Source organism: Telopea speciosissima, chromosome 8, assembly GCF_018873765.1.
Source record: "Telopea speciosissima isolate NSW1024214 ecotype Mountain lineage chromosome 8, Tspe_v1, whole genome shotgun sequence".
Classification (NCBI taxonomy): Eukaryota; Viridiplantae; Streptophyta; class Magnoliopsida; order Proteales; family Proteaceae; genus Telopea; species Telopea speciosissima.
In genome coordinates, this window is record NC_057923.1 from 50761069 (window position 1) to 50783764 (window position 22696).

Genomic DNA, 22696 nt, shown 5'->3' on the forward strand with positions numbered 1-22696 from the left:
TTGATTTCGCTTACTTAAAACCATGGTCATATTTTCCACAACAATCCACATAAATTATGTTGTGTTTATATTAGATGGGCATGCCACGTTGAAGAGTGCCACCAAAAATAAATAAATAAAATAAAATCGCACTGGCTTATCCTTTCACCTTTCCAAGGTGGGTTGGGTAAAAGGAATAAAAGAGAGGGATCAGTACGCCGCTACTAGGGTAAACTAGCTGGTGGCATCGATGGGCGCACGAGATGGGATATCATACAAGAAGAGTAGGGTAGTCATTTCGAAGGTGGAAGAGAGAGATAAACACAGTGGGCACTAACTTACAATACATCGACATGTATCCAAAATCCAAATACATATTTTCAACTCTTAAGCCTAAGGCTGCAACAGGGTCAGGTTGGGCTGAGCTTTTTAAAACCCCAACCCAACCCTAAATCCTCATAACTTAACCCAACCCCACCTTGACCCTGACTCAGGGCCTAAAAATCTCAATCTTGGCTCTGACCTTGACGGACCTAGCCCAGCCTAGGCTTGTTGTGAGTATTGGCCCTGATTGGGTGTTGATTAATAGCGGAATCAAAGAGAGTTGATTAACAAATATTATTGTGTGTAATCTGAGCAAAAACTAAATAGAACATCGCAAGATCTTACAACCAGAAAATAGAACAAAAAACTAAGTTAACTAATAGAAAATAGAGTGGCCGTTGGTTTAGAAATTCTTATCAGAATGAAAAAAAAAAAAAAAAAAAGCAACTGACGTGTCGCCTAAAGAGGAGGTGCGCTGCTGCAAATTATGGTTCACTTGGCTGTTAGGTTTAGAGAAGAAAAGGGAGCATTAGGTAAAAAAAAGATGAGGTGATGATGTTCGCCTGAGGGCCTAAACCTGAAGAGGAGGTACTCAGTAGTCGGTAGGTTCTTCTTCTCTTCAATTTTTTTTTCTTCTTTTGAAACAAAAAATAGGAGACGAAGAAAGAAAGACAAAAAAAAAAAACAAGAAACTGAGAAGAAGAAGAAAGGGAAAATAAAAACAAAACTTACTGGAGGAAGGGAGGAACCACTCGCTGGAGGAATGAAGCAGTGAGCAATCGCTCGAGGGATAAAGGCAGAATCAGAAATACGAAACCCTAAACCCTTTCTCTTCCATTTTCTTTTGGTGAGGTTTACAATAATTTTTTGATATTTATATTTAGTTATCCCATGTAACGCAAGTGTATTGAAACCTGTATATAATCAGGGTCGGGCTCCGTCCAAGGCCTCAACCCTAGCTCAACCATATCTTGACTCAGGGTTAGAAATATCCAACCCTAACCCATCCTTAAGGCCAGAAATCTTTAACCCACGCCCTATTCGGGCTCAAGGCAGGCCAGGGCAGATTCGAGCCGATAGGGCCAAATGTATACTTTTTTGTTTATGAGAAGGCCAAATTTACAGAGTTACACCCCTACTTAGGCCTTACTTGGGCCTTATTCATATCGATTCAGTCCGGTGATCTGTCAACAGGTTGGACCGGATTTTAGAAAGTACAAAAGTAAGAGGTGACGCCGTGATGCGTTGTAGGGTTTTTCACAAGGGGAAATTTCTTAACGATAAAAAAATCTCATCCGTTCATATCCAGAAGATTCATATAAACCGTTGAATATCGTGAGCTTTTGGCTATAAGATACTACGGAGGCTCGGAGTACTTTATTGAATATCTTTGGGTGTTTTTACCCAGTTAGGGTTTCCTTCTTCGCGTCTTCCGTGTCTCAGGTAACGCAGTCTCTGTAGTCTCGAAGGATCCCTCTTTCTGGGATTTGTTTCTGTTCGGAGAATAAAAATCTCTGCAAATTCTATGACTCTGAGACACAGTTTGAGTATTGAATCTTGGATTCGTTTTTATCAGTTTTTGGCAGGGTAGACGATCTTGAGATCATGGCTGGAGGAAATTTTGTGGGCCGAGTTATTTCTTATGTCGTTAATGAATTAGTTGTCAATACTCTTGCTAACAGGTACAAACCTGTGTTTTCTTTGTTCTCTATTTCGCTTGGTTGCTTCTTTCCAATGTTTCGATTATCGATTTTTGATTATGCTTCTTAATCTGATCGGCGGGGTCTTATAATTCCCGATCGATTCGTTCCCTTGAAGCAATATCGTCTCAACCTTTCGATCTCTATTTTTTTTCCCTGCTGTGAATTATTTCTTTCTAGCAGGTCAGGAAGGTTGAGAAGATTACATTTCTAAAAAATGAGTCACAACCTTTTCTGCGTTCTGTTTTTTGCTTCATTATCTGGTCATTGCGGATTTTCTATTCCCATTGAACTCGTTCCCTTGAAGCGATATGAAAGTATTGTTCTTTTTTTAATATATTCTCTCAGTTTCAGCTTACGCTTTTGGGAGAACACTAGAGCAATTACAAATTCTTAAACTCTGTTAATTTCTGATATAAATTGGTTTCTCAAGTAGATAACAACGATGATGAGTATAGAGACCTGAAAAGATTTGCGAAAATGATCGCAATTTTAATAAACATCTAAGGGACTGAGTTGATCTACAGAGAAACCCTAGCTTGTATGAATTGTTTGATTTCTTTCCTGTTTTTATAAATAGAAACTTCTTCAATGTCTTTATCGATGATGACTCCATAGACCTGTACTGAATGCGGAGATGACCGCAACATATATACATCTAAGGGGCTGAGATAACTGTTCTATTTTATTTTCTGTATTTATGTGAATGCTTCACTGTTGTATACTTAATATGTGCTGCTTGAGTTGTTGCATTCTAGTGGCATTATATCTGTGAAGTCATATGAATGTTCCTCTCGCTATCCAGTGTGATTACAATGTTGCATTTGGACGTTGGGGACCTACATGGTTTCATTGGTTAGATTTTTACTAAGCAAACCAAACCTACTGTTAAATGAATGATTTGGTTTTGGTTTAAGATAATGTTGAGCTCATGATTCAAATCAATTTTGATACCAGTTTGCAAGCCACCATCTCTCTTCCTCGATATAGATTTGAATCTTTTTTTGAATTATGGGTGTTAAAAATAAAATCGTTTTTGAAATCCTCTCTTACTTCTAGTCTCAATACCTCCTTAATAATTTGACATGTGGGTTAAATTAATTTAATGCTCAATTTTGAAATCAAACATTTATCCACCAAACCCTATCTTGATTGGACAATCTTCTCCCATGCCGGTCTCTCTCTCATTATAGTGTAATCCTCTCTCTCTCTCTCTTTCTCTTTTTGTTGTTGTTGGAGTATATATTCCAGTGCTACTTCTCGTGAGTTGTGAAGAGCTTCTCTGATTCAAATGCTCTCTAATCACCCATCCAACGGTTGGGAGGATTTAGACATACATCTCAACACTTAGGATGTGTGTTAAAGTCCTCCCTGCTGTTGGATGGGTGGTTATAGAGAAGTTGGAGAGGATTTTTTTCTTTCTCAAGAATGAGGAAAGATTGTTACTCTCAAAGAGTTGCCTATCATATGAGATGGGTTTCATCTTATTGAACATCTGAAAAACACTTCAATGTGGAGAGATATGAGAGAGGAGAGGATCACTTGCACTGAGAGGGAGACTTGAGAGAAGGGAGAATTGGAAAATATTAAGATGTAGTGGGTAAATGCTTGTATTCAAAATTATTTGTTGGATTAAAACTTGCCACCTCAGTTTTTTGAGGGGGGGGTTGTTGGTATTTGGAAAGAAAATTGAGAGGATAAAATCTATTTGAATTTTTTTTTCACATGAGATTTTTATCCTTTCAATTCCTAATCTTACAATTTCTGTCAATTAATCCCCTTAAAATCATTATATGTGACATTTTTTATTCCAATGTTCATAAGAGTATCTAACTTTAATTCAATCTTAAACTTAATCTAATCCATTGCTTTTCCTTTCGCAGTCCTCCCTATCCCTCCACATCCTTCTTTGCCTTGGTATCTCTTGTTTTCTTCTTCTCCGGGGAACACAATTGTCTCATCATCTGTCAATTTTCAGACCACTAGTATCTCAACCACCTCCATCATTACTGTTGCTTTAATGGGGCTTATAACGCATTTAAATTTGATTCTAGTTGGAATCAACTGGAAATTGAAAGATGGTGTGATAATAGTCTTCGGGTTGTGTTAAGGATGGATGTTCCCATGATTGTTGGATTAAAAAAATATTTTATACCATGATTTTGTGGGCTTATTGACAGAAATTGTAAGATTAAGAATTGAGACGATAAAAAACCATTTTTATGTCTTTTTTGTCTTCCCCGTATCTTAATAATTTAGTTTGGGTCATTGGTTTGGTAGGTCCCTTGATCATTCTATTGGGTTATAATTAATTTTGATAGAGATCTACAAACTCTTAATAAGAAGCATATTTTAGAATTGAATTCTAACCATATATTAAACATTTGGTTTTGGACTTGGTCTGTCTTCTTTGTTGGTTTGGGCATGGTTATAATAACCCTTATTAATCTATCTTTATCAACTTTTGTTTGTTTGTATTAAAATTTGGCATGATTTTTCTGCCGGATTTGGTTGTGGATGGACTTTATTTTTGTAATCACTCTTAGTTGTTATGATATTTTCCCATCTAATACTGTGAGTTATTTCTCAGTCCTGCTTTCCAAAGGTTTGCAGTGAGGACTTCCAAGAGGATGGAAGAAGTTTCAAATCTGGGTATGTTATTTGGTGAAGTGGTTGTTTTTACTAAAATTTCTTCTTGATTATTGGTGGATGATTGATGGTTTCTTGTCTGCAGCTGTGAGGAAAAGGCAGGAATTGCAAGAACAATTAAATGAGTCGTTGAGGAATTTTGAGGTGATGATTCTTTTGTTGGCTGCTGTAGTCAATTAAGATTTTGTTGTACACATAGTACTAATCTGATTCTTTTATATTTTGCAGTCACAGAAGAAACAATGAAGCCATAATTTGAAGTAATAGAGTAATATTGATATCTGTGTACAGTGTGTCTTTGTTTGGTTTTGCCCCTTTTCTTCGGCTGCCTATTTTGCAGGACTCGATCAGAAGTGGGTAGAGATTATAAACCCCGTGACCTGTAATATATCTTGTAATAAGATAGATATTGATTCTCTTTATCAATAAGGTAGAATACATCTTGTAATAAGATAGATATTGATTCTCTTTATCAATAAGGTAGAATACATCTTGTAATAAGATAAATATTGGATTGTTGTTTTATCTTTATGAATCCTGTTCCTCTCCATCCAAAGCTGTTACTTCCATCCTACTTTCGTGAGTTCACAGTGTGCCACCTAGCCTGAGATGCATCCAATGGTTGAGATTAAAAAATTTAAAAAAATTTTAAAAACATATGAGATTGTTTGAACCTCAAACCAAACTAACCCGACAGGTTGAAACTCATCAAACCAAACCTATTTTACTAATTTGACTTGGGTTTAGATCGTTTTGGAGAAATTATGAAAATTCCTAAATTTTTTCCATAGCTCTCATTTTTGTCAATTTGTGTTTTCCTTAAGCTTCTTAATCTGATCGGCGGGGTCTCTTAATTCCCGATTGATTCGTTCCCCTGAAGCAATATCGTCTCAACCTTATAACTCTATTTGTTTCTCATGTTGTGAACTATTTCTTTCCAGCAGGTCAGGAAGGTTAGAGAAGATTACATTTCTGAGAAATGATTAATGACCTTTTATGGGTTTTGTTTTTTTGATTCATTATCTGGTCATTGCGGATTTTCCGTTCCCATTGAACTCGTTCCCTTGAAGCGATATGAAAGTATTGTTCTTTTTTTTAATATATTCTCTCAGTTGCAGCTTTCGCTTTTGGGAGAACACTAGAGCAATTACAAATTCTTAAATTCTGTTAATTTCTGATATAAATTGGTTTCTCGAGTAGATAATAACGATGATGAGTATAGAGACCTGAAAAGATTTGCGAAAATGATCGCAATTTTAATAAACATCTAAGGGACTGAGTTGATCTACAGAGAAACCCTAGCTTGTATGAATTGTTTGATTTCTTTCCTGTTTTTATAAATAGAAACTTCTTCAATGTCTTTATCGATGATGACTCCATAGACCTGTACAGAATGCGGAGATGACCGCAACATATATACCATCTAAGGGGCTTAGATTACTGTTTTATTTTATTTTCTGTATTTGTGTGCTTCAATGTTGTATACTTAATATGTGCTGCTGCTTGAGTTGTTGCATTCTAGTGGCATTATATCTGTGAAGCCATATGAATGTTCCTCTCGCTATCCAGTGTGATTACAATGTTGCATTCGGACGTTGGGGACCTACATGGTTTCATTGGTTAGATTTTACTAAGCCAACCAATCCTAGTGTTCAATGAATGATTTGGTTTTGGTTTAAGATAATGTTGTTTTTAAGTAATGTTCTTGCTTCAAACCCACCAATCAATGTTGAGCTGATGATTCAAATCAATTTTGATACCAGTTTGCAAGTCCATTTGATTACCAAATTTAAACTCTCCACCATCTCTCTTGCTCGTTATAGATTTGCAATTTTTTTTGAATTATCAGTGTTAAAAATAAAATTATTTTTGAAATCCTCTCTTGGTTCTTGTCCCAATACCCCTTAATAATTTGACATATGGACTAAATTAATCTAACGCACATTTTGTAAACCAAATATTTATCCACCAAACCCTAACTTGATTGGACAATCTTCCCCCATGCTAGTCTCTCTCTCTCATTGTAGTGCAATCCTCTCCTCTCACTCTGTTGTTGTTGGAGTATGTATTTCAGTGCTTCTTCTCGTGATTTGTGAAGAATCTATCTCATATTGGATTCAAATCCTCTCTAATCACCCATCCAACGATTGGGAGGACTTAGATATACATCTCAACACTTGAGGATGTGTGTTAAAGTCCTCTCTGCTGTTGGATTAATGGTTGTAAAAGAATTGGAGATGATTTTTTTTCCTCTCAACAGTGAGAGGAAAGATTGTTATTACAAAGAGTTACCATCATATGAGATGGGTTTCATCTTGTTTGAACATTCGAAAAACACTCCAATAGGCAGGGAGAGATATGCGAGAGGAGATGATCAATTTGCAGTGAGAGGGAGAATTGAGAGAGAAAGGAGAAAAATTAGGATTGAGTGGATAAATGCTTGGATTCAAAAATATTTGTCAGATTAAAACTTGCCATATGTCAGTTTTTAAATGGGGGTTGGTATTTGGAAAGAAACTTTGAGAGGATAAAATCTATTTCAATTCTTTTGCACTTCATTTTTATGGGATTTTTATCCTCTCAATTCTTAATATTATAATTTTTGTCAATTATCTTCTTAAAATTATTACATGTATTTTTTATTTTAACATTCATAAGATTATTCAACCGTAACCCAACCCCAACCCTAACCTAATCCATTGCCTCTCCTCTCTCATTCATCTCTATCTCTCCCCATCCTTCCTTGTCTTGGTTTCTCTTGTTTTCTTCTTCTCCGGGGAAAACAACTGTCTCACCATCTTTCAATTTTCACACCACCACCACCTCCATCATTAATGTTGCTTCAATTGGGGCTATAATGCATCTAAATTTTGTTTTTGTTGGAATCAACCGAAAATTGAAAGATGGAGTGGCGATGGTCTTGGGGTTGTGTTTAAGGTTGAATATTCTCATGACCGTTGAATTAAAAATACATTATATCATGATTTTGTGGGATAATTGACAGAAATTGTAAGCGTAGGAATTTAGACGAAAAAAATTCATCTAATACTCTGTGCATGTGGATGGACATTATTTCTTCCGTATTTGCATGTGGATGGACATTATTTTTGTAGTCACTCTTACGCTTTATGGTATTTTCCTACCTAATACTCTGAGCTATTTCTCAGTCCTGCCTTCCAAAGGTTTGCAGTGAGAACTTCCAAAAGGATGGAAGAAGTTTCAAATCTGGGTATGTTATTTGGTTAAGTGGTTTTTACTAAAATTTCTTCTTGGTTATTGATGGATGATATTAATGTTTTCTTGTCTGCATCTGTGAGGAAAAGGCAGGAACTCCAAGAACAGTTAAATGAGTCGTTGAGGAATTTTGAGGTGATGATTATTTTGTTGTATGTTGCAGTCAATTAAGATTTTGTTGTGCACATAGTACTGATCTGATTCTTTTATATGTTGCAGTCACAGAAGAAACAATGAAGCCATAATGTGAAGTAATAGTAATATTGATATGGAGTGTACACTGTACAGTGTGTCTTTGTTTTGTTTTCCCCTTTTCCTCGGCTGCCTATTTTGCAGGACTATGAGAAATGGGTACAGATTTTAAATCCCGTGACTTGTAATATATCTTGTAATAAGATAGATATTGCTAATATATTGAAGGGAAAAAGACCTCCGTCTTGTAGTGTGGCCTACGCCAGCATTCCCATGAGTTTATCTCTCTCCTCCCCAATTGAAAAGACACATTTGTCCCTTTGTTTTAAGGAGGAGAGAGATTGACACATCAGATTGCTGGCGTAGGCCACACTCCCGTACAGAAAATTGTTTCTCTACATCCAAAATTGGTATTTCCATCCTACTTCGGTGAGCTCATAGTGTGCCACCTAGCTGACATGCATCCGACGGTTGAAATTAAAAAAATTCAAAATATTTTAAAAACATATGAGCTGGTTGTCTGAACCCCAAACCAAATCTATCCGACCAGTTCAAACCCATCAAACAAATCCCATTTGGATCAAACGAAATCCATTTCACTAATTTGACTAGGGTTTTTAGATCATTTAGAAAAAAATTTCCATTGCTCCTACCTTTGCTTCCACCAGATTGCCACCGACGATACACCGGAAATGGTGCAGATTTCATAGGGAGAGGCTCTTTCATGGCGCAGTGAAAACCTCTGTGAGCTCCTTTCTCCTCTTCTTTCGAAAACTTAGAGCTGTAGAAATTCCTCTTCTTCTCTTTGTTTTCTCTGTACTCAATGTCTTTGGTTTTTTTATACTTAAGTTCTTCGAAGTTTTTGATGGGTTGCTTGGGAAACATTGGAGGAACTTGTGTTTGGCATTCAATTGCATATTTCTTTGTTTGGATTTGTTATTCAACTAATAGTGCAAGGTATCTAGTAGCTCTAACACCTCAAATTTTTTTTTTAAGTTTAAATGTTTGATAAGTTTTTGCAACTGGGTTGTTTATTTTTTGTTTTCTTTCACTTTGAATGATAGCAAATATTTTGAAATTTTTAATCTCATCCGTTGGATGCATGTCAGGCCAGGTGGCACACTGTGAGCTCACAGAAGTAGGATGGTAGTACCAACTTTGGAAGTAGAGCAGCCGGATCCTACCTTCATTGTCTTAAGGGGGTTAATCGCTCAATTCCTTGGTGCATCCAGCAGTTACTAATTGGTTGTCGTCTCTTTAAGTTGCGTATTCGACAAGTCTCCGTCTCACATATGCTAAGGGAGGGCAATTTTGTTGCGGATGCTCAAGCAACAGTTGGTGTTAATTATGCAAATTTTAACTATTTGGGAGACACCTCCTCCCCTTGTTTCTTTCTTTACTTTTCGATGCTTCCTGTACTCCTCTTCCTTAAAAAAACCTTTCGGTTGGTTTTCAAGTTGGCCTTAATGTAATGTTGTTACATGTGCAGATCTTGGTGGAGAGAAAAATAGATAAACAAATAAAAAAAAAATAAGAGAGATAGTGAGATTTGGCTTTATGGATGAACCTAGGCATCCTTGGCGTAATTGGGAGGCTGCCAATCCTTCTCAAGATAAACTTAAGAATTAATTAAAATTTTTATCATTACTTTCTACTTCTTCATTCATCAATAAATACATATATAATATTAACTACCCACTTCCCCACTCCTACAATATCTCCTTATAACTAATCCCACTTGTGTATTGGGTTTTTATCCTCTCAAGTGCAGTGGCCACTGTCATATGTAATTTAAAAGTGCACTGAATAGTGCACCGCACTTGAGAGGATAAAGATCCAACCTAGTTAACCTTACTCTAGTTTAAGTATCCAAATTTGCAAACATAATTTATTTTTGGCAAGTAAAAAATAGGGAAAATTTCACGAACACCTCCTGTAAGTGTATATCAAATATCACGAACGTCCCAAACATTTTCAAAATAAATTATGTTGAAATACCCCTTACGTTAAGCACAGTTAGGACCCAAAGTTGAAATGTCCATTTTAACCCCATTAGTTAACCTCTCATTCCATCTTCTTCCCTCTTCTTCCCTATTCTTCCCTTGACGTTAAGCACAACAGGAACATTTTGCCGTTGAGTGGTTCACCAAAGTAGAGTGGAGGCTCTGGTGGAATGAATTAATGACTAAAATATTAAAGAAAATAGAGGATTCTAGTGGGTGCAATTGGACTGAAGATACATTGCGGCCAGAACAGAGCAAGAAAATGAGAGAGATGGGTATGAAATCAGAATTGAAACAAAAGGTTCACTGGTAGGGACTACGAGGAGAGGTAAACAGAGATTATGAGTACCATTTCAGGCTAAATAAAACATGAATGGGAGAGAATTATGTAGTTAAAAAACACAATGATCGAAATTTGTAATGTAACAGAATGTTGCAAAACTACTGAAATCAGAAGGAGTCTTTACCACAAAAGATGCCCGAGCAACTCCAGCGAGACCTAAAACCAAAACAGAAAGTAATTTCATATCTCAAATATTCAGATTAATGGAATCCCTAGGAAAAAACAATAGAAAAACATGTAACTTGTAAAGTCGAAGAGTACCAGTGTTTTATTTACCTCTTTTCCGACCATCGTATGGACCTACCTATACACAAACCCCAGATGGTTTCTGCCTGAACGCCAACACAGTTTCATTCAAGTGAAAATAATTTCACGAAGAAGAAGAAGAAGAAGAAGAAAATGGAAAAATAGCTACCGTTGCGAAACGAGTGATGGAATCAACAGCAATGGAAGAGCAGGGAATATTGTCTTCGAATTCTACCGCCAAGAAGGACACGAACCCTCTAGGCAAACCAACAAACACCGGTGAATCCCACAATCCTGAAACTTGGAGCAAACTTCTTTTAGATGAGAAATTCTTGAATCCCTAACGCCGAACACTTGCACGACTCTTTAAGAGTTTCGAAAACAAAGGGAAAGGAGCTGGTGATCTCACCTCACGAATGTTGCAGAATCCAAGGACGGGAGTTGATTCTCTAATTTCCCTCAGTAACATAACCCTGCATTGAGGGCAATTCCCGTTGGAGAAATAGAGTGGAAGCTAGTGAGGGGCAGGAGAGTAGACAGAGCGTGATGAAGTGAGGAAAGTTTGGAACTTGGAGAGGGGGATGAACAACCGTTGATCTGGAGATAGGATTTGAAGATGGTGTCTAAGAGGTCGGTGCGCAGACCTCTTCAACGCCTTCTTCCTTCTTCCTAACGAAGACAATGAAGATTGAATAAGGGATTTTAACTTAAGGGTATTATGGGGAGTTCACATTGTGGTAAAGGGTAATTTCATCATTTAAAAAGAGTTAACAGTCACTTGACTGTAGAGACTCAATGGAGTGGACTAAGTTGAAATAAAATCATGAAGTAGAGGGTGTCCGTGATATTTGATATACTTATAGGGGTTGTCTACGAAATTTTCCCTACAAAATCAAGTACATTCACCATCGAATATAAACTCACATGAGTCGCATCCGATTTTTAAATCTATAGTACATTAGTACCATAGGGCGGCGACAATGCGTCTGTTGAGAAACTTGAACGCCGAGTAGCCATTTCACCATCCACACTAACCGGGTATGATCCGTCGTCGGGCAACAGATACTTATCCATTCCTTGCCTTGTAGCCTTCTAGGGAGTTATTATTCGCCCTTAAAGGTAGGAGAGGAAATGAATAGCCGAAATCCGTTTCCGTATTCGTGTCCATATCCGTTTAGCACTAGTTGAATCCGTCCGAAAACTAAACGGATGCGGATATGAATAGGCTATATCTATCTAAAAAGCTATATTTAGTTATTTAAATGTAAATGGATAAAATATCTGATCCGTATCCTTTAACATTATTCGAATCCGTTCAAAAGCTAATTGGATGCGGATACGGATATAACACTATCCGAGCCGAATCCAATCCGTTTACATCCCTACTTAAAGGCAGAAGACGGGTTAAAAAGAGCCATTGGTTTGTCAATGTCACACCTCCGGTCCGGTTACCCTTCGACTTTTGAGTCTTTCTCTTAACTCTTAAACCCTTAAATTCCTGAAGCAACTGAGCAGAGGGACTTGTGAGAGCTCTGCCATGGCGTCCGTCAGAAACACATACTTTCGATGCATTCATCGCAACCTCTTAAACTATGCTCAGCATCGTTGGAAGCTAACGAAATTATCTTCTCCTTCTGTTCAACTCTTCCATGAAGTTCCTGATATTCTCCAAATCGAATCCGATCCCGCATTTCAATCGGTCCGTGATTCTATCTATCTATCATTTCTATGATTTCTGGTGATCAATTCGTCTTTTGAATCTGACAAAATGAATGATTTCTCTTTCTTTACGTGCTTTTAAAACATTATTTTGCAGTTTAATGGTTTAGTTTGTGGTTCCCGCTTTTCCACGGTATTCCACAGACAACTATGTGTTGCCAGTAATGTTATTTCTGAAAATCAAGCAACCAAGAAGCCTGAAGAGAGTACTTCTGAGCAAGGGGAGAAGTCGGAGGATTCGCGCGAGTCTGGTGAGGCTGGCAAACCTGTTAGAGGCGGGGTAAATATCGTTACTATCCATGTTTCTGTTATATTAACGATGATGTTAGTTTTTTTTTTTTTTTTTTGGGTGGTAAATGAAGATGTTAGCTTCAGTGAGTGAAATTTTGTCTGTTGAGCTGAAACATGAGAGTTTTAGGTAATCAACCAGGCCTTTTCCTGATTATTTGAGGCTGGTTAGATTAATCTTGTCCCGCCATTGCTTTCCATCTTCCATAAAATCACAAGTATTTATCTCTCTTCTTTCTATCTGTCCTCACTACATCCATTGAGGTCATCGGCTTTCCCCTCGTCCTTTTGATGTCTTCATCTTGCAGCGTATCATTCCTAGCATGGCGGCATAGGGGTAGCAACTGGTATTTGTTGTACATGAGGCAACCGTTTTACTTCACCAGTTTACCTTTCCCTTTATTGGCATCAGTTGGTACTTGGGGCTGTACTAAAACCCCTTTGAAAACGTCTATTTGTTACTTTATCATTTCCCTTCTTGCTACTCATTTTTCTTAAATCTTAACATCCACAACAAATTGATTTTCATTTATTTACTGTGCTCATTATGTCATTTTTTTAAATAATAAGCACCAATGGAGATTTTACTGAATCCATAAAAAGTGGCCACTGCCATAACAAACATCACATAGCAGTGATAACCCCAACATGTAAAATGAAACAGAAACAAAAGCAATGCTACTCTGGTAAATGGTCTTCCAACATTTTGCTTAGTGAGCTGATCTGCCATATCATTTGCAGACATTGACTTCCTGCTGAACAAGTAGTGCACCTGTGAAACCAGAGGAAATCTCCACGGGCACTCTGTGTTGGACCCTACTGATGCTATCATAATTGCCAAATCTTCCTCTACTATTGTTTCATGAAAATCTTCAAAATAACCTTTTTATATGTTCATTGTAACATCTGCATCTCAACTACCCTTATTGTATGCCTTTGTTGTTTATTTGGCCAGCATTATGCCTCAGAACAAATGGCTTGTCATACAGTTTATCATATTTATTTATCTTTCAGTTTTTATGGTATTCATTGATCTCATCGCAACCTGGAACCGCCTTTTCTGTTTCATTCACCTGCTTTAAGTCTATAGGCAACAAGCCCCTCTCATCTCTCCTCTTTTAGGTGATTGAACCAAGATGATAACAATTGTCATCTAAGGCATCTTGGTCATCAATCTTAATGAAATTTTTCTAAAATTGCATTCCATATGTTTTTTTCCAACATCAATCGATGAACAGAATTGTTGTATCTGGCAGAGTATGAGATCCATATAGATGGGTTTCATTAATCTATAGATGACTATTTCTCTAGCAATTAAAGGGGGTATTGTCCATGTGATCCCAATCAGAGACGAGAATAATTTTTCATGTCTAGAGGAGTCCATCTTTAGAGCTGTTGACATGATGCAGGGAGGTTTTGTTGATGTGGCTTTATCTATTACATCAATATCTTAATATGTTTTCTATGTTTTGTACAGTAAAATATCTGTTTAATTTAATGATACAATTCTTTAACTGAGTTTCATTTTCCTAGTGGATGGAAGTTGTTATGGTTGTTTAATTGGTCCTTATTCAAATCTTTCCTCATTGCTCTCTGTTATCATTTCCCTTGCAGCCTATTTCTTGGTTGAGTTTTCTTTTGCTGGTGACAACTGGAGCAGGACTGATCATTTATTATGACAAGGAGAAAAAACGACATATTGAAGGTAGATTACTATGGTGAGTAGGAGTATTAGAGTATCTCAAGTCTTTGACAGTGTATAAACATCATATAATGGCATCTTAGAATTTTGTTGATTTACAAACAAGAATTTCATTTTATAAGCCTGCTTTTTTTTTGGAATGAGAGATGGAAATGTATTTTTGGATGTGCTATGTCATTTCTTCTATAACGGAATTCTATTGAAGACTGCATAGTTCTTTCACCACCTTTAATGCTTTTTATAAGGTGTGACATAAATCCACATGAACCTGTAATTTCTCTCTTTTGATTTGTTTTGATTGCTTTCAATCTTAAAGAATTCTTCCTCTAATTTCTTTCGCTTTGAGCAGATTCTGAACCATTCTTCTTAGCCCCAAAGATTGGAGATTTTAGGCCTGTTAAAATTGTAGGACCATATAGGCAACCTAAGAAGGGGGGGGGGGGGGTTTGAATTCGGAAGTGTGAAATAAAATCCCAACTTCAAAATTTCTTTTGAAACCCTTTGCAGAAAGCTATCTCAAATTTCCAATTGTTGTTAATAACCACAATAAAATAAACAATGGAGATGAAGAGAAAAAGAGACAGCACACACAAGATTTATAGTGGTTCGGCACAATCTCAATACCGTCCTATATCCACTCCCAAAGCCCTCGCCGGCTTGTAATTCCACTAACACAATATCTTTGCATGGTAGGAGAAACACCCGCACACAGATTTCCTTATAAAGGTGAGAATGGCACCTATACACACTCTCCTTGCAGAGTAGGAGAAACATTCAACACACTTTCCTTGCAAAGTAGGAGAAACACTCAATCAAGGGTCAAGGCCTCAATACCCTTCATCAACATGATCAGTTAAAAGTGATTCATAATGGCTCAAAGCAAGGATTTAAGTCTCGGTCCGTATCGTATCGGCCGATACGTCGTCTATCGGTCGTGGTCGATACGATCACAGGCAGACGTATCTTTTTTTTTTTAAAATGTAAATGTCTCTTGATTCGAGACGTATTGACCGAGACGTGCCGATATGATACGATACGATTGATACGATCGATACACTGTAGAGTTTTTTAAAAATTTATTTTATTATATTTAAAAAGCGATATGTATCGAGACGTATCGAGTCGTCTCGATATGTATCGATATGTATCGACCGATACATACCGATACATATCGAGACGACTCGATACATCCCGGTATGTATCGTTAACTTAAAAAACACATGGCCATTTCATCATTTTCACCCAAAACTCGATTTCTAGCAGTCCAGTAGGAAAAAGGTCTTCCGACTTTGAGAAACCCTTCCAAAAACACATTTAAACTTGCTTTTTGGGTAAGATTTCTTGAGGGCTTTCAATTCTTTGCCAAAAACGAACTTAGAGGAGCTGAAATCACATCATTTGGTGGATCTAACAGCCTACATTCGAATTCAAAAGCTGTTCTTGAAGGGTTAGGTAAGTTTTTTAAAAAACTTGAATCTTTTGCTTTAATCTTTGATTATTGGTATGTTTTTTGGTATGAATCAAAGAGAATATGTTAAACAAACATAGAAATTGCATTCTTTGTATGCATTTACAAAGATTTGGTTTCAAATCCATGTTTCTTTGACCATTTTTACCCAAAACCGAAAATTCCTTCTTTAAAATGAAATTTTTTTTTTTCTTCTTCTGAACTTTAAAACAAATGGTAATGTTTATAAGATATGGAGTACATTATGTATAGATGTATGACATCCCAAGAAGATTATACATTTACCCTAAAATCTGTATTTATTTTTTTTTTGGGTATTTTCTGAATTTATAAAATACTTAAAAAATGTAAAAATCTGATTTTTCCATCTATACTCTTTTCATTATAGTTTGATAAAATGTATAATTGGCTGAAATAGAATCAAAGACTTAGATTCATATATGTAGTACATTATGTCATTTTTTTAATTATTTAAAAAATTAAATAATGTGTAACTAGTTGTAGAAAATATAAAAATGTTTAAATATTGTTTATGGCAACTTTGCTAGGTAGTAAATAAAAGAAGATGATGCAATGCATGACATGCATCATAATGTGTGTCTATACTTGTATAGTTGTATAAATAATAAATTATTGATGTGTGGATTTGAATATTGTTTAATATATATCTTATATAGTTATCTACTTTTGTTTGGTATTTAGGACGATGCGCGACAACAAGACATTGGGTGGTCTTATTGTACCAAAATAAACAATAATAGATTGCATAGCATGCAACTTCGTGACACCCAACATCTTGGAGGTGGGGTAACTCGCAAAAGAGAGCATGGCGGAGGATATGGAAATGTTTCCAAGTATACGTAGTGCCCTGTAGAGTTAAGCAGGCAATGCAAAAACACCTTAGAGATTCCAAAAAAATCCAAGCAAGCACATGATGATGTTGATGCATTGGTGAAAAATTTGATGGAAGATTTTGAAGATTATGAAGGATCGGATATGGAAGCAGAGGAGGACCTAGAGTTGGCATTGGCGATGAAACAATCAAGACATGAAGCTAAAGAGCAACAATGGAGAGGCTGAGCAATTGATTAGAAGTCAATCAACTCGACCAGGCCCCTGTAGATATTGGTGTTGGCTCCTCTTGTCGTCCATCTCTAAGTAAGGGTAAACTGTTGGCCTTAGTAGAGCAACCGATGTGAAGGGATGTTTGATCGGTTTACAAAGAGTGGTAAGGGTAAGAGAAAGAAGAGCCCGGATATCGAGACATGGATCCTAATGTCTACATAGAAGCGAGGATGCTAGCCAGCAGAGGATTGAAGAAAACTTTCAACCCAAAACACTTAGTAAAAAGATAGGCAAGCAATCTCCGGATGGTTCCACGCTTCATGATTCCACCACATAAGGCCAAAGATCCCACTTCAAGGCCATGGTAAAGGAGATTGTGGTGTGGGAAAAATGTTAAGCCACCCACACCTCATGAGATTGCTTGGGCCTTACTTGGATGATATTGTCCAAGAGGTGCATGAGTATGTAGAGAGGTTCAAGGAGAAGTGGCCACTATATGGAGTGACCATCATGTGCGATGGATGGAGTGGACCAACAAGATTATCCATCATCAATTTTTTTATCTACTGCGATGGAAGGACGATCTTCCCAAGTCGGTCAATGATCATCTAGTGAAATCAAAGATGCCAACTACTTGTGCAAGTTAATGGATGAAGTTGTGGAGGACATAGGAGAAGAAAATGTTGTCAAGTAGTAAATCACAATGCAACAAATTTCAAGAAAGCTGGTCGATTGCTTATGTTAAAGAGGCAACATTTATTTTGGACACCATGTGCAGCTCATTGCATAGATTTGATGTTTAAGGACATAGGAGAATTGCCCAAGGTCCAAAATTGGTTGGTAATGCAAGGAAAATCACCAACTTTATTTACAACCATAGTTGGGTTTTGGCATTGATGAGGATTTAGTGAGGCTGCAACAACAAGATTTGCAACAAATTACATTGCAATTGATAGCCTCATTTCCAAAGCATGGGACACTCACTGATGTTCACCTCTATGAGTGGTTGACTAGCAATTATGCAAGGTCCGAAATTGGGAGATTTGTTCAAGATCTTGTTACCTCCTCAAATTTTTGGGCTGCAATGGGCCGACTTTATAATGTTATGATGCCACTCTTTTATGCGCTTCGAGAGGTTGATGGGGATAAAGAGCAGACCGGGTAAGATGGTAGATGCCATGGGATGTGTGAAGAGAAAATACATGAGAATAATCCAACATCAAACAGAAGTAGTTGAAGATTATATCCGATCGATGGGAAAATATGTTGGTTCAAGATGTTCATCAGGTAATCTTATAAGTATATGACTTTGGTTTCATTTTAAACACTTAGTAGTTAGTAAGTTACTATTTATTTATTTATTATTAGAATTTCTAGGTTTCTAACCATCCATTACAAACCATAGCAAGATATTATTTGAATCCGGATATCCAATACTCCAATGATATAGGTGTAGACCGGATCTATTACGTGCCCTAAGGAATGTTGTGAAGAGAATGGAGCGGATGTAGCGAAGGCACACTTGCCATGGATGATGTTAGAACTAAATTAGTTGTATAAATGATTGAAACCAAGAATAGAGTGATTGGTGGAAGTGGAACTAATATATATATTTTTTAATACCTCTAGGCTAAGTATTTTCGGAGGCCACTCGTGGTTTCTTGATAGAATGGCTATCCATGCTAGAGCACACAACGCCAGTAAGTTAGGTTTACCTAATTTATTATATCATTTAAAATTTGTTTTAAGGTTTTATCTTTTAATATTTCATTTATTATTGTGCACTGATTGGTGGCTCAATTATGGGGGTACTAGTGCTCACACTTAACCCGAATTGCAATTCGAGTATTATCCCCTGACGGCATCCTCTAGCTGGTGGTGAACGTAATCGAGTACATTCGGTTAATACACACCAAACCCCGGAATCGTCTCGCTTATTCAAAGTTGAGAAGCTAGTGTATGTCCATTACAACATAAGTCAAGCTTAAATATTTAGATTGGAAAGAGAAGGAGATGATGTAGATGTCAACCCAATCGACATCAACCACCTACTTGACGATGAAGATCCAAGTTAGAGCATGGATAGAAGATACCGATAAGGTATTGGTGATGGATCAATTAAGTGAGGATCACCGACAACCAAACCTGATCCAGTGATAGAGAGCATCATTCAACGGATGGATGAGGATGCAACACACCACTATCACAAGATCCTCGTCTCCTAATGTTGAAGAAAATGAAAGTAGCTCAAGAAGGTTTAGTCGGGAGGACGAGGTCGGTCATCTCAGATGGAGGAACTCAACAACATGTTGATGATGAGGATGAAGACGCGATGGTGATGGTGATGGTGATGGTGATGGTGATGGTGATGGTGGTGGTGGTTTTGTTCCGCTGGCGATGATGATGATGATGATGATGATGAGCGATGATGATGATGGTAGTGGTGGTGGTGGTGGTGGTGGCCGTGGTGCTTGGAGGTAGTGGTGGTCTTTGGAGGTAGTGGTGGTGGCCCGAGGCTTCACAACATCGTCTTGGGGTTCGATTCACATGTGAGGCGGGATACACACATACTACCCAAGATATGGATCATGGTCTTGAGCCTGCGGCCATAAGACTTACTCGCGGAAGCCGCATAAGGGCAAGTCTTCCAAGCGCTCCCACAATCCATATGATAGTGATGTGCTTATGAGTGGCATGGAGTCACTTAGCATTAGTTCGATTATCTCGGTGCTTCATCGGCCATGGGCATTATGCATCGGAGTTCTTCTTCAGGCTATGGACATGAGGCTTCGTAGGGTATGGAAGTTATGGATACGGAGAGAATCAAGCACAAGCACAACCTAGTCTTTGTCGTGACATTAGCCACCCGCAGCGACACACGATTCTACTATGAGTGGGAGAGTCACTACCATCGAGTATTTTGTAGGCTCAGATTGTGCTTATGTTGGACAAGACACAACATCATCCTAGTCTCTCCTATTGTTAAAGACCCTACGGACATGACTTTGATGCACCTCGACATTCTTCATGGCAATAGAGTGACTCTATATGTAAAGAATTTCATCATTTAATCTTTTATAACAATTTCAAAGTCTGCCTTGTCTCGGTTATTGATTATTCACAATTCTTAGTAAATATGCATGATATATGACACAAATTGCTTGTTTATATTGTTTTTGTATCCAAAAGTGTATTTTCATGTGTATTTTGATCATTTTCATGCGTTTACGCACCGATCGATCGTATCTCCGATCGCGATCACGATACGATACGTCTCTTAAAATCGCTGACCGATACGATACCCGATACCGAGACTTAAATCCTTGGCTCAAAGGCCAAAACACAAGTTACTTCTTTATAGGTAGTTTTAGCACGTGTCAATCCCCTTTGCTCAATGGCTGATATGATTTCCAAGTTCAAGCTTTTTGAATCTCAACCTCTTTTGCTCAATAGCTCATTAGATTTGCAAGTTGAAGCACATAGGCGGTTTCACGATGTTGGCCCGACAGAGTTTCAACGTAGTTTCCCAAAGTCGCTTATTGAAACTCAAGCCTTTCTACTATTTATAGACCATATTCCAATAGTAAAAAAACTAGCCGTTATTGTTTCAAATATATCTATTTTTTGAACTTCGGTCAACCACTTCACAGAGTCGGTTGTTCGCCACCATGTAGACTGCGAAGAATACCTCTTGGAAATTGTTCGGATGATATGTCGGTCGATCGACCTTGCATCTGTCTACATAAGGGTGCTCTTGATAACCAACAGCGGATCATGTTCCTGTTGTCTGCTCTACTTAGAGCTGATTGGCCGCTAGTGTAGTAAATAACTTTTTTCACTTTTTGAGCACATCACTTGGAGTCTTGGACATATTTGCTAGAAGGTTCTCATACCTTGCCAAATGAACCAAAATAAGGTCCATTCAGGTTACCATAAGGCTAAGTCAAGATTCATGATAGATGTAGGTCCAATTTGACTTAGTCAGTCTACACTATGCGCCATGTATCTCAACTGTTCCAAATTAAGTCGATAGGTGATTGGCTGAGCTTGAGAACTTGGGATCATTACATCCTAGGATCATCTAGTTATTACAAGATGAAATAAAACACCTAGGATGCATTCAAGCAACTTAAAATAAATCTTCATTTCTGGCTCGAGTTGCTTGTATCCTCATGGATGGTTTGACTTGATCTTCCAATTTGAACTCTACCAATCCATGACACAGTCTCTTGAGCAGCTTGAAATCTTGCAGTTTAATGCTTGGGCTCAAGGACACACTTCTCAAAGCTTGGAACTTGTATACTCATTAAAGCACTAGGAAGAACATTATAGTTTTTTCATACACAAATAATATGTAATCACCAAAACATGAAAACCATTAATATCCAAAGATTGTACTCACTACATCCTTTGCCTCAACAAAAGTCATCACATGCATGTAAAGGCTGGAAAGCCTCTCAAGATCTCCGAATTGCTTCTCCATCAATACCATCTCTTCTCCGTTTTTGGTATGAGTTTTACTTCCTTCACGCACTGGAAAAAGACTGGAAGAAAAAGTGTTTTGATCCCACAATTTAAACTCAGAGGTTCTGGATTAAAGAAGCTCTATATGTGCCGCAATAACTGTAATTCTGAAGCTTTTTGTTAGTATAGGGACCAAAAGAAGAGAGCAAGAAGAGGAAGAAAAAGGGGGTGGTGGGGGTTAAGCAACGTAATGCATTGTCCATTGGTTCAAAAATATTTTAGTTATTGCTGAACACGTTGCAGGCACAACTCACCCTTGCTTCACATTGGCGGCTATGGTGAAGGAAAAGGTGAAGTGCCCTCTCATTTTTCTTTGGACGGTGGGGGTTGGGGGGGGGGGGTGTTGGGGAAATCCTCTAGAGTCTTTAACAAAAGGAATTTTATATTCTTCATTCTAAACTTTCATCTCTTAAAAGTCCTACTCTGGCCATTGTTATACTGCCACTATTAAATATTTGAATATTTTGCAATTGGTCAGCATATCATTACGTATGGCCACTCCTAGGAGGTAAATGGTAATTATATAAATTGCCAATCTTTTGCAAGGAGATAAAATGTAGGTCACTTTGATGTAGATGGTGAGAGTGGAGGAAAGCTGGAATAGGAGGTGCTAACTCTCATGAAAAGGGCATGCCAAAACAACAGCTAAGCTTCTATATGGGTTTTCATCTTTGCTAGGATAACAACTGAATACAAAAAGTAGAAACACATGTTGATTCTTATGAACACATACAACATCTGAAGGAAAATTCTTGCTCTTGTAAGGGAGGTTTGCTACTATGGGTTTTACTCTCGGCATAATGTTTTTATGTAATCTCCCCTAACTAGAGGGCGGGCCTTGGTGCAACGGTAAGGTTGCTCCATTGTGACCAAGTGGTCACGGGTTTGAGTCTGGAAACAGCCTCTCTGCAAAAGCAGGGGTAAGGCTGCGTACATTATGACCCTCCCCAGACCCCGCAGTGGCAGGAGCCTTGTGCGCTGGGTACGCCCTTTTTTAAATCTCCCCTAACCATCGTCTAGGAAAATTATTGCTTTACAAGGAAGATGGGCCATTCTGCTTTGTTGAGGTAATCTCTTCCCACCCACCCAACCCCCCCAATCTCCCCCCCCCCCCCAAAAAAAAAAAAAAACTGTTCGTGTCTTGCCAGCTTTTGCTGCTGAACTCATTTGCTTTCAAACTGCCTCAGAGTCACTTGGCTGCTGATTTTGGTAATTAATATTTGTAAATTCTTGGCTGATCTCAACCTTCCCTCAGTCATG

At 37.7% G+C, this 22696-nt stretch overlaps 2 protein-coding genes and 5 non-coding genes across 8 annotated transcripts in view; all 7 read left to right on the top strand.

The window, feature by feature from the left end:
• The first annotated feature begins 1809 nt into the window (after positions 1-1809).
• LOC122672408 lies at positions 1810-4898 on the top strand. Its single transcript, XM_043869888.1, has 4 exons — positions 1810-1985; positions 4594-4655; positions 4738-4796; positions 4881-4898. The coding sequence occupies exons 1-4, from the start codon at positions 1909-1911 to the stop codon at positions 4896-4898; spliced, it is 216 nt and encodes a 71-aa protein (XP_043725823.1). The 5' UTR covers positions 1810-1908.
• LOC122638449 lies at positions 2443-2524 on the top strand. Its single transcript, XR_006329444.1, has one exon. It is a non-coding gene; the product is annotated as a small nucleolar RNA SNORD25 (small nucleolar RNA).
• Positions 2600-2679, top strand: LOC122638451. The gene has a single exon (XR_006329446.1). It is a non-coding gene; the product is annotated as a small nucleolar RNA SNORD25 (small nucleolar RNA).
• LOC122638435 lies at positions 2710-2850 on the top strand. The gene has a single exon (XR_006329433.1). It is a non-coding gene; the product is annotated as a small nucleolar RNA snoR136 (small nucleolar RNA).
• Positions 4899-4939: 41 nt separating the features above from the next.
• LOC122671231 (protein SCO1 homolog 1, mitochondrial-like) overlaps positions 4940-22696 on the top strand; it is a 31856-nt gene continuing 14099 nt past the window's right edge. The window contains exons 1-4 of one of the 2 annotated variants that reach the window (XM_043868343.1): positions 4940-4944; positions 12188-12369; positions 12487-12669; positions 14292-14382. In XM_043868343.1, coding sequence (XP_043724278.1) covers positions 12208-12369; positions 12487-12669; positions 14292-14382 — 436 coding nt within the window. In that variant the 5' untranslated portion in view covers positions 4940-4944; positions 12188-12207. Of the gene's footprint in view, positions 4945-12171; positions 12370-12486; positions 12670-14291; positions 14383-22696 lie in introns of those variants that run through there. The other variant, XM_043868342.1, reaches the window with a different exon arrangement.
• LOC122638450 lies at positions 5856-5937 on the top strand. The gene has a single exon (XR_006329445.1). It is a non-coding gene; the product is annotated as a small nucleolar RNA SNORD25 (small nucleolar RNA).
• On the top strand, positions 6128-6263 carry LOC122638436. The gene has a single exon (XR_006329434.1). It is a non-coding gene; the product is annotated as a small nucleolar RNA snoR136 (small nucleolar RNA).

Coding starts and splice junctions, on each gene's coding strand:
- LOC122672408 (XM_043869888.1), top strand. CDS start 1,909: ATGGCTGGAGGAAATTTTGTGGGCCGAGTTATTTCTTATGTCGTTAAT. Junction 1,986..4,593: donor GTCAATACTCTTGCTAACAG/GTACAAACCTGT, acceptor GTTATTTCTCAG/TCCTGCTTTCCAAAGGTTTG. Junction 4,656..4,737: donor GGAAGAAGTTTCAAATCTGG/GTATGTTATTTG, acceptor TCTTGTCTGCAG/CTGTGAGGAAAAGGCAGGAA.